Genomic DNA, 12,657 nt, shown 5'->3' with positions numbered 1-12,657 from the left:
GAATTAAGGAGACATCATATAGTCTCCAAAGGAGAAATATGCCAGAACCTTACCAGTAATCCACAGCCTCATGGTGATACATAGATTAATAAAAATGGGTTAATTTAAGATGTAAGAGCTAGACAGGAATATGCCTGAGCCATCAGCCAAACAGTGTTGTAATTATCATAGTTTTCTGTGTGATTATTCTGGTCTACATCTAATGCTGACTGACATCGTGCCACCATCATTTATTTTTTGCTTTGTTTTTTTTTTCCGAGATAGGGCTTCACTGTAGCTCCATTGTCCCCGTTTTATTCCTTTCCCCCTTCTGGACTTCATTCTTTTTCTTCCTCTACTGTGGAAATTCAGGAGTAAACTTACTTAAGGCAGCAAACTGGATGTTCAAGGATGCTTAGGACAGCTAATGTCCTTTGTGTATGGTGCTGCTCCTGGGGACTGAACCCAGGGACTTGTGCATGCTAGGCAAGTACTCTGTCAATGAACTGTACCCCCAGCCCAGGAAGATTGTTTCCTAAAACAACGCCCCAAGAGGTTATCACGTAAGAAGAAAGAGACCAGAGGCCCATGGGGTGTTCACAGTAAAGCACAATTAATTTCATGACTGGAGGAAACACCAGAGTGACTTCAGAAGAGAGTGCATGGGAAGTCCCTGTGCCAACAGTGGGCCGCAGGCTTTCAAATGGAAGCCCTGGATCGGATCATACTTCTTCATACAGATTTGCTTGGGGTTGATGGCAGTTCTGTCAGTGGGATATCAGCTCTTTTTTCTCTAGCCAGGCAGACCAGTGACAATGTCACCTTTCCTCTAGAAATTGCCAGAGGCGTGCACTGTTGGTGATGGAAGGGCATTTGCCTTGAGTCTGCAGAATCTCTATGTGGCAGTCACCAAACAGCAGATACAAGCCGGGCAGAAGCGTCAAGGCTCTGGTGAGTATGCCCAGTCACAGCTGGTCTGCTTGGAGTAGAGTTGGAGCTTAGCAGTTCTAACCAAATCATCTATTTACACTTCAATGAATATAAACTAAATAAAATTAAAACTTCTTTTCCGTATGTAGCTTAGTCATATTTCAAGTGCTCCGTAGCCATGTGGTCAGTGCAGACACAGAACACGTAACTCACCACAGAACATAACTCCTGGGTGCTTAGGAGTTAACAAGAGAACTAGCCAGAGAATTCATCCCGGGGATGCACAGAGATTTGTTCAGCTTCTGTGAGTCAAAGAAACAACCTACGTGCTGGAAGTGGGCTTGGGAGTCTTCATCGGAACAGGGTTAAAGTCAGCTGGAAGGTGGCTCCTTCAATCTGTTAATATATTAATAGCAAACTCTGCCCTTCGTCCGAATGCTTAGTGAATGCTTCTGTTCTCCTGAGAGTAGGCATTTCTCTAGTCTTTTGTTGATTTTTCTGATTTCAGGAGAGACACAGACATCAGGCAGCCCCACCTCTCAAGGAACTGATAGCCAGCTTCTGAAACAGCTCGAACAGCCAGTGTCATCCACTCCAGCTCTCTCAGAGCCTGAGCCTGAGCCCCTGGTGAGTCACACATGAGAGAAGCTGGCACCTGGAACCTTGCAGCCATGGTCTCTGCAGCCGCTGCCTGGTTGACAATGCCTTGATAGTCTGAGAGATTGTGAGCTGCTGCCAAGTCATAGAGCACTGTGCTTTCCCACATCCTCCCTTGCTATCTCCTGCCATTCTTGAGCTGAATGATGAACCTTGACCCCCCCACCCCCTTATACTTTACTTTCGGTGATGGCCCATGAGGGACATGCGCACTTAGAATCTTATAGCACTTCCTAAAATAGACCTCACAACATCGACATCAGATACTTTAAGAAGGCTTCATACCAGCCAGGAGTCATGAGAGATATGTTTCAAAACTCCAATTATCTGGGATTCCTTTTCCTCTAGGGTGCTTCAGGCCCTGCGCAGAGACCTCAGCTGGCAAAGTCCAAGAGGAAGAAGCTGAGAGGACTCTTCAGTTGACTTGCCTGCCGTGTCTCTGCCACTGAGAAGAGCAGAGCAGCTTCCCAGCATCATCTGGGACAAAGCTGCACAGCAGGGCGTTCCACAATGGAGCTGCAGTCAGGGACCAGCATTTGTGTTGACAGCTCCTGATTGGAAGCTCTCTCACCTGTGGAAGCGTGGCTCCGGCTCCAACTCACTGCCACTGGCAATCCATCCACAAGTGAAGTTGTTTCTCTAGAACTAGTACCCTGTGTGAACTCAAGTAAAGCAGGTCTGTAGAGAGACACATGTCCCTCAGAAAACCCTTTTCTCCTACAACAGAATAAAGGGCACTCACGCTCCCCTGCTGTTGAGGTGGCCTGTGTGTGGTCTCTAACCTGTTCTCACCCACAGTCGCTGGTTGTCTCTGGGTCGTGTCTGAGCTGTCAGTCATCAGCATCTCTGATGTGGCCGGCAGTCAGTCAGTTAGAAACCTTGGTCGTGGGGACTCTCCATGGTGGCACAAGACAGACTGCTACTGTTGTCTGTCAGGCTGGGGTGTGTTTTTTCTGTCTCCTTCTAAAGCACAGAGAACAGGTTAAACCATAGTGTCTGATAAAAATTACAAATGACTGCAAGTACTAGGGGTGACATCAGGTCCCAGGGGTGGGAGAAAGGGAATCCGACTCTCTCTCTCTTGTTCTCACTCTTGCTCTGTGTGTGTGTGTGGGGGGGGGGTGTAGTCTTTATCTTTCTGCAGCCCCACCCCCTCCAACCCAAGACAGGGTCTCACTGTGTAGCCCCAGCTGACCTGGAACTCATTGTGTGGACCAGGCTGCCTCCCAAGTGCTGGGATTAAAGGCAGTGTGCTGACTTGAACTCTAAACAGGAGGATGGCCTTGAACTTCTGGTCCTCCTGTCCGCACTTAAGTCCTAGGATTACAAGCGTGTGTGTAGCACACCTGGTGTCTGCAGGGCTGAAGATCAAGTCCAGAGCTTCCTGCATGCTAGGTGAGGACTCTGCCTAGTAGGTCACACCCCTAAATCTGACTTCTCTTTCTTTACTTTAAATAATGTAGTAAGCATAGCTATGGTGCTAGGGGAGAGGAACCCCAAAAGTCCTAGTCTAGAACATAACTGGTTCTAGTAGGAACCAGTGTCTAGTAGGAAAATGTAGTAAGGCTAGGATGCCCTAGAAGATTGCTTTGAGTTCAAGGCCAGCTTGGGCCACAGAATAAGATCTCGTCTGAAAACAAGAAAAGGTTATGTAAGACAGACAGAACCCAAAAGTCACTCTCGGGCACCCAGGCTTGTCTGCATAGCATCTTGACCTTCTCTACCATGTCTTCCTCTAGAGTAAGACCATCTGAAACTTGAACTTGGGTTGAAAGCAGTGGAACGTGAACTCAGATGTTCACTGGGAGCACTTAGGTGGGTAAGGGGAGGGCAGATGCAGAAGCCATTTTTGTGTGCTTGCTTTGGAGGGCTTCCTCAAATCCATGTCTCCTCCCTCTCTCCCTGAAACTGATCTCTCTGCCCAGATGTCAGTCCAGGGAGACAGGCTCACACAAGCCAGGCTAAAGCACTGATTCCTGCAACAGTTAGAACGGTGGTAACAAGCGGCTAGCTGTTATCGAGCAGTTCATATACTACGTAGTCTGTCCAAATGAGCACCTCACAGCATCGTCTGAAGAGGAGACAGTAACCTGGTAGGACACCTAGTCTTGAAGGTCATGCAGCTGGTAAGCGGCAGGTAGAGCTAGTGAACACCTCAGCCAGTCACAGTTATTAGATACTTGACTGAAAATCTTTCAGAAAGATTTAGCATCCTCTTGCAGTCTTTCACAGTCTACACCTCTATCCTGGACCGTGCCGTCAAGCAGGGTGCTCTCCTCTGTGCAGACTCACCAGGCAGGAGCCCCTGAGGAGCCGCGTGGGCTCCCGCTGTGGCTCCCTCCTTGAGGCCACACCTCCGGTGTTACCGCAGCGAAGCTCTGTGTCCTGTGCTGGCTGATCCTTCTGCCCATGGCAGCCTCCAGCAGGCATTCTTAATCACGAATCCCCTAAAATTACAAGGAAAATTCCCCAAACATAATTTTGTTCATTTTTTCATGAGATTGTGGGACTCTCTCAAAAGAGGGTGCCTAGTCTTCTGTGTTCCTAAAAGCTGCTCCTGCCTTGGGTGTATTGCTCAGATGTTGTTGGGGAAGCATTACCGCCAGAGGCCCTGGCTCAGGCATCACTGAAACCCTTACCCCTGAGCTAGGGTGGTGTTTGAGAATCATTCATCCCAGGGCAACTCCAGGGAAATCCCCGCTTTGACAAATTGGCCTAACCAGGCTCTATTCCAGCCCTGCCCCCTGGCTTGGGCCCCTCCCTGAGGCCCCCAGCCTGGCCCAACCCCCACTGCCCATGCACATAAAAGGGTCGAATTCTCGTGGCTGCTCCATAAATTTTATTCCGTAAATATTAGTTTTCCCTGTGTTTAATAAAGCAGTGGCCCACCTCCCCGCCTACCCGCCCGCTCCCCGGGGCCGGGGCTGGGGCCAGGGCTGGCTGGTGGGAGAAGGGACTCTTTCAATTGCTTTGGAGTATTTTTAGAAAAAAAAATAATATAAGGTGGTTTACACGAGAAAGCCAGCAAGCCAGGAGCAGGGCTTGGTACCTCGAGGAAGTTCTTGCTACAACTGGACCTAAAAAGTAGAGAAACAGCGCCACCTAGGTCGCGAGGCCTACTTGGCCTTGCTGGTTGATTCCCCGCAGGAAGCTAGGGACCGGTCAGATATCACGGGTCACGCCTTGCTGAAGGAGATGTCCTCTCTGTACCTCAGCTGGGTAGAAGCCCCTTACCTGGTGTCTCGTGGTGTTTCCCAGCGGCCCTTACAAGCAGATCCCAAGCTGGGTCTTGAAAAATCCCACCAGCGTCGTTCCTTTTTCTTGACACCAGGAGCCAGCCTCCCAGTCCAGGGGTGTTTCCAAGGGAGAGAGAAGTAACTGGAAAGAAGGGAGCCACCTTCTCTTCGTCGTCCCTGGAATTCCTAGATCCCACGGTGGTAAAGAGATGGCTCTGTGCTTCCGTGCTCCAGACTGGCAGAGTTCAGGCTAGACCAGGATCTTTGCGGGGCTGCAGGGTTCATCCTGGGCTCTGGGGGAGGACACCCCTTGCTCATCTAACCCCCCCATCTCCCAAGCCCTTAGGGCAGCTGCTACAGGTGGGACCCATCAGGAGAGTCCCAGGGGCACCTGTGTCTGCTGCAAAGATGGCAGTGGGGATGGTAATTAGGAGGAATTGCACCCCTCCTCCTCCCTTCCCCTGGACTGATTCTTTCTCCGTCATTCTGATGTTGCCTGGGACGATGTTCCCTTTCTCTGCTTAGTCTTTTATTTTCTCCTCCTCCTAAAACTACAAAGATTTGCTCCACAGAGTGCAGGGGACCCTAACTCCTCTAACTTCATCCTGATGTGAGCTAGCCTCTGCTAACCCCATCATCACCGTGTTATTAATGTAACCTGTGTCAGCAGACACTTTTCTCATGGGCTTGGTTTTCCTCTTTTCACGTGGGAAGAGTTTTTGACTCTAACTGGAAAATGTCACTGCAGTGATATCATAGTAAGCACTCAAGGAATAGCTATGATGAGAGTCTTTTAAGCAATCAGAATGTATTTTTCTAAGTTCTCTAAGTAATTTGTCTTTTGTAATATTCTTAGGTGTGAGAGGAGCCTGTTCAAAAGGAGTAAGTGGCATGTTGTAAGTAAGCCATCAGCCATGGTTACTAGTCCCTGTTACCTGGAAAAGTTGGAAGAGATCACACTAGGCCTTTAGATACAGGAGACACCTCAGCAAAGGAGGATGTTGCCTTGGAGGGGTCCCTGTTGTTGACCCCAAGGATATTGTATGATACTCAAGTTCAAGTTTCTTTGCTGCTCTCGGTCCCTTCTGTGGTCCACTGCCCTAGGTCTCAGAAGATGCTCCTTGAGGGAGAACATTGAGAGTAGTGTGAGGCAGCTTGTCTGCGCGAGGGCTGGGGACCCTCACACAGACCCCGTCGTCATGGCAGTCCTTCGCGTGTCCTCCAGTTCCGTGCTTCCACCTCCCTGCACACGGGTCATTAGATGGTACCAGAGGCACTTTACCAGATGTTTACTCCCACACTCCCACTCAGTATTCCCGCCTGGACCCCAACACCTTTGGTGGCTTTTTACAACCTTGGACCATTGTGAATGAGTGCTGGCCTCTGGGCACTCGACTCTCATGGACTTCTGAGAATCAGACCAACCTACCAGGGGAACCCGGAAGAGGCATTAAAAGAACTCCAGGGTGTGGGGAGCACACAGCCATTGACTCACCTGGGAAGATTGTGCCAGGATTACTTGTCCGCTGGGCCAAGGGCCAGTAGTTAAAGGAGCATGCAGTACCATTCTACCTCCTTGAACTTTGGGGCCCCAAGCAGTGGCAGAGCTGGGGGAACTGGGGAGTAGAACTTGGGGGCTCTGGGAGTCTCTTCTGAAATCTGGGGGTTATATTTACTTTTTCATATTGGCAGCTGGAAGGGGAAGCCCATCCCAGCTCAGCATTGTTGTCTAACATGGTTAATCAGATCCTATAATCCTGCTGTGGAAATATTGGGCCTCACTCAAAACAATAGAGACCAAGAATATTGTGGTTAAATTTCAACCAACTGCCTCCCTGGCCTGTTTGCCTAACCCCTACCCCCCTCTCTCGGGCCAGAGTCCTCCCAGCTTTATGGACCCCTGATAGGATCGACAGCCTGGTCAGAAATCAGTGACAGGAGAGGGAGACTGGAATAGGGGAGAGACAACCCTCTTGACTGCCATCCCATCCCTCTTTCCCTCCCTGCCCAGGCCTGGAATGGTGAGTGGGCGTGATTAAGAGGGATCAAGAACAGTACTGCTTGGAATCATGGATGGTAAAGAAATTCCATATTCAAGACATGAGCAGGAAAGACTTCTGATGTCCTCATTGCCAGCTGATGCTCCCAGGTCTCAGAGCAGTACCAGTTGGTCTTGCACCACTCACGGGAGGAAGGGGAAGACACTGGTTGGGAAGGTGGAGTGTTAATAACCCAACAGGAAAGCAAGCTTAGTACCAATATCCCAAAGAAAGATCTGTGTAGGTGATGCTAATGACCGCGTGGGTGGTTTCATGGAGTGGCTAGCTCCATTGTGTCTCTGACCTTGATAGCTGTGAATTAAATTAGCAGGATAATTTAAATAATTATAATCTCAAGCCAAAGGAGTAAATCTTAGAGGAAGAAGAAGAATCAGAAGCAAGAGGAGGAGAAGGAGGAGGAGGTGGAGGGGAAGGAGGAGAATCAGAAGCAGGAGAAGGAGAAGAGTGAGTTTTGGATTGAAAGGGAAGATGCAGTGCCTAGATTGTGATCTGCCCATCCAAAGACAGAGAAAGTTCCCTTTGCAGACTGGAGTCTCTCTAGGTTCACACTTGGTTGTTTACACCGCAGATATGCAGGCCACAGGTGTCACCAGTCAGTGACGTGAGCTGCTGTGAGGCCCCAGTTCCAGCACTATGGACTATTGAACGGTCAAAGTATACTTGCATTTTTAGGATTTGAAGACTGGAAATAGCAGACCAGTGCCAAGTGAAACTGTATTAATCTGCTCATATAGGGCGGGGCGGTACCCAGTGAAGAAGTCTTGAAACTGTTTTTTTCCAAAGGGTGCTAAGTGATGATCCAGGGAGTTCCAGGGTTCCCGGGGAGACATCTTCAAAGTCACTGTAAAACAGGCACTCCTCGGTGGGCTCTGAGCTTCCCACCAGAAAGAGGCCCGGAGAGCAAGCGACTCCTGGGAAGAAGCATCTAAGATGTTCATGGACGTCTGGGTGGGAGTCCCCAAAAGAACTTAATGTGATCCACAGCTGGGGCTGAGGCAGGAAGAGGCACCAGCACCTCAGTAAACCAAAGATGACGGGAGCACATTGACATCCAAGTGGCTGAGATGGTGCGTGGGGATAATTCAGTGGGAGCAAGGTCCCCGTGGAGGCTCTAGACGGTGAGCCGTATCACTGACCAGATAGTAGAATGTGAGAGGCCAGAATGGCTATTCAGACCTCATGCTGCCCAGGGATGTGACCTGGGGGTGGAAGAGACCAACGGGAAAAAACTGCAGTTCAGATCACTACAGAAGACTTGAAGGGGCCGACACAGGTAAATTGTCGGGGATAAATAGAAAACAGGAATTACTAACTGGTACTACATTGCCTCGGTGTGGCCGCATAGACACATGCCTTGTTTTCAATAGCCCTGCACAAACCCAAAGCAGATAGCAGGTATTTGAAGGATAGGTTCTTATCCCCTCAGGTTACTCAAGCAAATGAGTCCCCCTCTTTTCTCTCATTTCAAAATCTTCTATATAACTACTACTGTGTACCTACTCTGAACATTTACATGTTAGTACCTTTAAAGAGTAAATTACCTTCACTTTGAGCTTCATAAAAAAAGTTTGGAAACCACCTTCAAGGACTGGAGGTCAGAGGTACAGCACCTGCCTTGCACGCACAAGGCCCTGGGCATGGAGGAGGAGGGGAGTAAGGTGGAATTTTTAACAATAAAGTTGTTAAAATTTAGTTAAATTTAAAAACAAAGCATTTTAAAGGGAGGAGGAATAGCCACAGGAGGCAGAGGAGGCCAGAACGCCCCCTGGATCCGAAAGTTAAAAGGCAAACTCATTCACTGGGTAACCTCCTGCCTGTCTCAGTCACAAGGCTTTGCTCTGTCACGCACGTCACGCGGCCCAGGGCCCCAATCTAGGCTGTCCTGTCTACTGAAATTACTCCTCCCCAGCTTTGTGCTTGAGCCAAACCTTCGGTTCTTTCAGGCCTTTGCAGATCGCCCCTTCCAGGTGAGATCCACACTCAACCTAATGCCCTCCCTCCACTCCCTTCCCAACTGGCCAACCCCCAAGCCTGTGAATGTATTTTGTTCAATAACCTTCCTAAGTTTTCTCTAACACAATGTAAATTTTACTCGATTGTGTTTGTTTTTTATTGTCTATCTCCCCGATTCCTTCCACTAGAATAAAGTTCTGTGACATCCAGAATCTGGCTGTATTTGTTTGTTTTAATTTGTCCCCACTCAGTGGATAAGCTCACTTGCCACCAAGCTCGACAGCCTGAGTTTGTTCTCTGGAGCCCTCCTGGTGGATGACAAAACCAAATCCTGAAAGTTGGCCTTTCTGACCTCTACACACGCACCCTCTCTCTCTCTTTCTCTCATATATTTTTAATGTAACAATTTTTATTTTCTCATATCCGAGAAACCAAGAACAACTATGCATTAAGTAAATGTCTTTTTGTTGAATTAATAAGTGAAAAAGATTCGCACACATTCCCAATTTCATATTAATGGGATCTTGGAATGTCTTAGAAACTTGTGGCTATAACCACTATCCTTTGTATCGGGGGAAGTCTGATGTATGGTGGGCGTGGGGGCCAAATATCTTTTATCAGCTATTACTGTGAAGGAGAGTGGTTTGTAGAAACGAAGATTATCAGCAAGCAGGTAGAAAGTGTGCACTGTCTTGCTTTTGTTACTCGAGGTCAGCAGTTCCAACCCGTGCACATGAGTCACCTAAGACCATCGGAGAACACGGAGAACACAGACACTTACATTACGATTCATAACAGTAGCAAAATTACAGTTAAGAAGTAGCAGTAAAAATGTTTTTCTGGTTGGAGGTCACCACACGTGAGGACTATGTTCAAGAGTCACAACATTCGAAGCTTGAGAAGCACTGCTCTAGGTCCTCAGCATCCTCCAAGTGATGGCTGTCAAGAGGGACTGGGTAGGCGTGGGAATGAGAAAATACAAATCCAGCACAGAACGCTGGCAGGCAGGAAAGGCAACACTCTAGGGCAGAGCAGTGCCCCTTGCTGAACATTCGCTGAACTAGCGTTTTCCAAGATTTTCTCTTGAGCAATTAATTTCAGATAGAGGCACTAGGGCACAAGTTAGGCCCATTAGCAAGCGCACCATCATCCTGTACAGAAATATATTTTAAAATCAGACCTTAAAGTTAGCACACAAGGAACTGGAGAGACAGGTGGCTCAGTGGGAAGAGCACTTGCCCTCTCAGAGGACTTGAGTTTGGTTCTCAGCACCCGCATCAGGCAGATGGCAACCACTTTTAACTCCTGTTTCAGGGAATATGATGCCCTCTTCTGGCTTTCACAGGCTTCTACGTGTGTGTGTGTGTGTGTGTGTGTGTGTGTGCGCGCGCGCGCGCACATACACACACTCTTTCTTAAAAGTTAGAATACATAGTAAAGGGTTTCATTATGACGTTATATTTTTTTATTCTTTCTTAGTCATCCTCCTCCCCACTGCTGCACTTTCCTTCTCTTGCTTGACCCCTTTGTTCCCCCCCAAATACCCTACACCCTTCCCACTGCTGCTTTTATGTCCCATGCATTCTGTTACCCTCTCTTTCCCCCCTTCTCCATTTATTTTATTTTTGCAATAGTGGCGATTGAACCTTGTCTTGCACATTCTAGGCAAGTACTCTACCATAGACCTTTATCAGTCTCTTTACCATTTTCTTTTGAGATGGAGTATCATTGTGCTCTGTGAAATGACCTTGACTGTCTCCTGCCTCAGTTTCCTAAGGAGGTAGGGTTGCAGGCCTGTGGCCGAGAAATAGTTTATATGTATGTGTATCTGCAAATGTCTGTCCATACGGTGGCTTTCCCGCTGTCTTTGTCTCTGACTCGATAGGTAAACACTCTGTAACTAATTCTGCTGCCTTTTCATGCCGTTTCAAAGTCATCAAAGCAAAGTCTTGAATGCCCTAGTCTCTCTGAAGTGCCTTGTAATGAGCTTATTGTTTGGCCAAAGGTAACTTGACATTCTCATTTCTAATCAATAGCTAGATTTCAAAGCATTGTTAGATTTGAGTGGCTCTAATTGGGTCTCTAAATGTGTTCTGAACTGATCTGAAAGTTGAAAGAGAAGCATGCTTCTTTCAGATAGGTCAAATTTGTTGAGAGTTCCTAACCTCTTCCAAAATAAAATAGGAGTCAAAGTGACCCCAACCAGCCAGGAGAAATAAAGTATGAGGGCTCAAAAGCCTAAGGTAACAGGTCTTGAAAGGAGAAAACAGTTTTCTAGATTACACAGAAAAAATAATAACTGGCTTGAACAGAGGTCAGCAACCTAGCATGCTTGCCCCAGGAGTCACTCACCAAGAAAGCATGTCCTTGTGGAGGCACGTGGGACTTGGTTCCGACGCCCACTCCCTCTCCTTTTGCAAACGGTTTCCTCATCTATACAGTTAAGACAATGGCGTCAGCTTTCCTAAGACGTTTGTACAGGTCCCCTTGCCTAGGTCACTGACTTGACGCTTTGTCATTGCTAGGCTGCCATTGTTTGCCCCGCACCTCTGAGCCGTTTTCACCCAGCCGTTGTGGTCATCTGTTTCCCTCCTTCAGAACTGATTTTGCCCAGCAGGTTTCTAGCCCCTCGCTAATTGTTTCTTGATTTCATATTTTCCTAGATGAAATTCATTTTCCCTGTTCGCCTATCTATTTATAATGCACCTTCCTTAGCTCATTTATGAACAGCATTTGGGCCTTTTATTGGCATGGTTTCTCTGGAGGGTGAAATAAAAAGTTTCTGGGGACAAGACTTCTGTTTTGCCAGTTGCCTCCCCTTTCCCTCCATGTCTGTTACACTACCATGTCCAGGTAGATGTCACCTAACGGAGTGACATCCTGGTGATGGGGAGGTGGTGGTCATTAGCAGGCCCGGCAACTTCCTTTTTAAAACCTTAGGTGTGTAAGCCAGGCAGTGGTGGTCCACCCCTTCAACCCCAGCACTCTGGAGGCAGAGGTAGGTGGATTTCTGAGTTTGAGGCTAGCCTGGTCTACAGAGAGACCACACAAACCCAGCAACCCTAACTGCGCCCAGTAGAAGGACTGCAGAAGACAGGGCGGCGACTGCCCCTAGCGAAGGAGAGGAGAACCAACACAACCGACACTGGACATCTACTCCTGAATGCTTTTAGTTTTCAAGCCTCTTAACAACTCCGTGAGGTAGGGGTTGTTTTTTTGTTCTTGTTTTCGATTTTTTGAAATAGGCTGTTGCTTTGTTGCTAGCCGGGAATTCATGATTCTCTTGCCTCGGCACTTGGGGAGCCGAGATTACAGGCATGCAGCACCACGCCTGGCATTATTCTCATTTTATGAATGAGAAGGCTGAAATCCTGCAAGGTCACACGAGTGGAAGGTACAGAGACAATGCTCTGCTCCCTCCAGGTCTGGTGCCGTCTCTGCTGGCTCAGAACTGCTGTACCCTGAGTCACCGCAGGACATCTGACTAACTACGTTCCTGGAACCTCTCTGGTTGTGGCCCAGCACCACTGGGTTTAGAGCTGGATAAACCTGGTCAAATGGCAGAACTATGAAGGGGAAAAGTGGGAAAAAAATCCATTTTAACTGTATGGATCCTATGTAGTTCATATGTGTATGTGAGTTTAGAGCATGTGTACCTATATATATCATTATGTACTATAAAGATGCTGCATTGCTACTATAGCATTATAGTAAGATTTACTAAAACTGCAACATGATCGTTTGCCAAACAGATGTTTAAGTTATTTGGTTCCTATGATGTATTTTCCAATCCTTTCTCAAAACATTTTTGTTGTTGTTGGGTTTTTTTTTTTTTTTTTTTT

General features: G+C 47.8%; 1 protein-coding gene across 2 annotated transcripts in view; it reads left to right on the top strand.

The window, feature by feature from the left end:
* Nhej1 (non-homologous end joining factor 1) overlaps nt 1–2,316 on the top strand; it is a 97,477-nt gene extending 95,161 nt beyond the window's left edge. For both annotated transcript variants that reach the window (XM_050129653.1, XM_050129652.1), the window contains 3 exons: nt 813–930; nt 1,418–1,536; nt 1,915–2,316. In XM_050129653.1, the coding sequence (XP_049985610.1) occupies nt 813–930; nt 1,418–1,536; nt 1,915–1,989 (312 nt within the window). In that variant the 3' untranslated portion in view covers nt 1,990–2,316. The remainder of the gene's footprint in view (nt 1–812; nt 931–1,417; nt 1,537–1,914) is intronic.
* Nucleotides 2,317–12,657: the final 10,341 nt, after the last annotated feature.

The sequence above is a fragment of the Alexandromys fortis genome, unplaced genomic scaffold (genome assembly GCF_014885135.2).
Source record: "Alexandromys fortis isolate MF-2015 unplaced genomic scaffold, M_Fortis_MF-2015_v1.1 scaffold_319, whole genome shotgun sequence".
NCBI lineage: Eukaryota > Metazoa > Chordata > Mammalia > Rodentia > Cricetidae > Alexandromys > Alexandromys fortis.
This window is presented reverse-complemented; position numbering and strand designations above follow the sequence as displayed.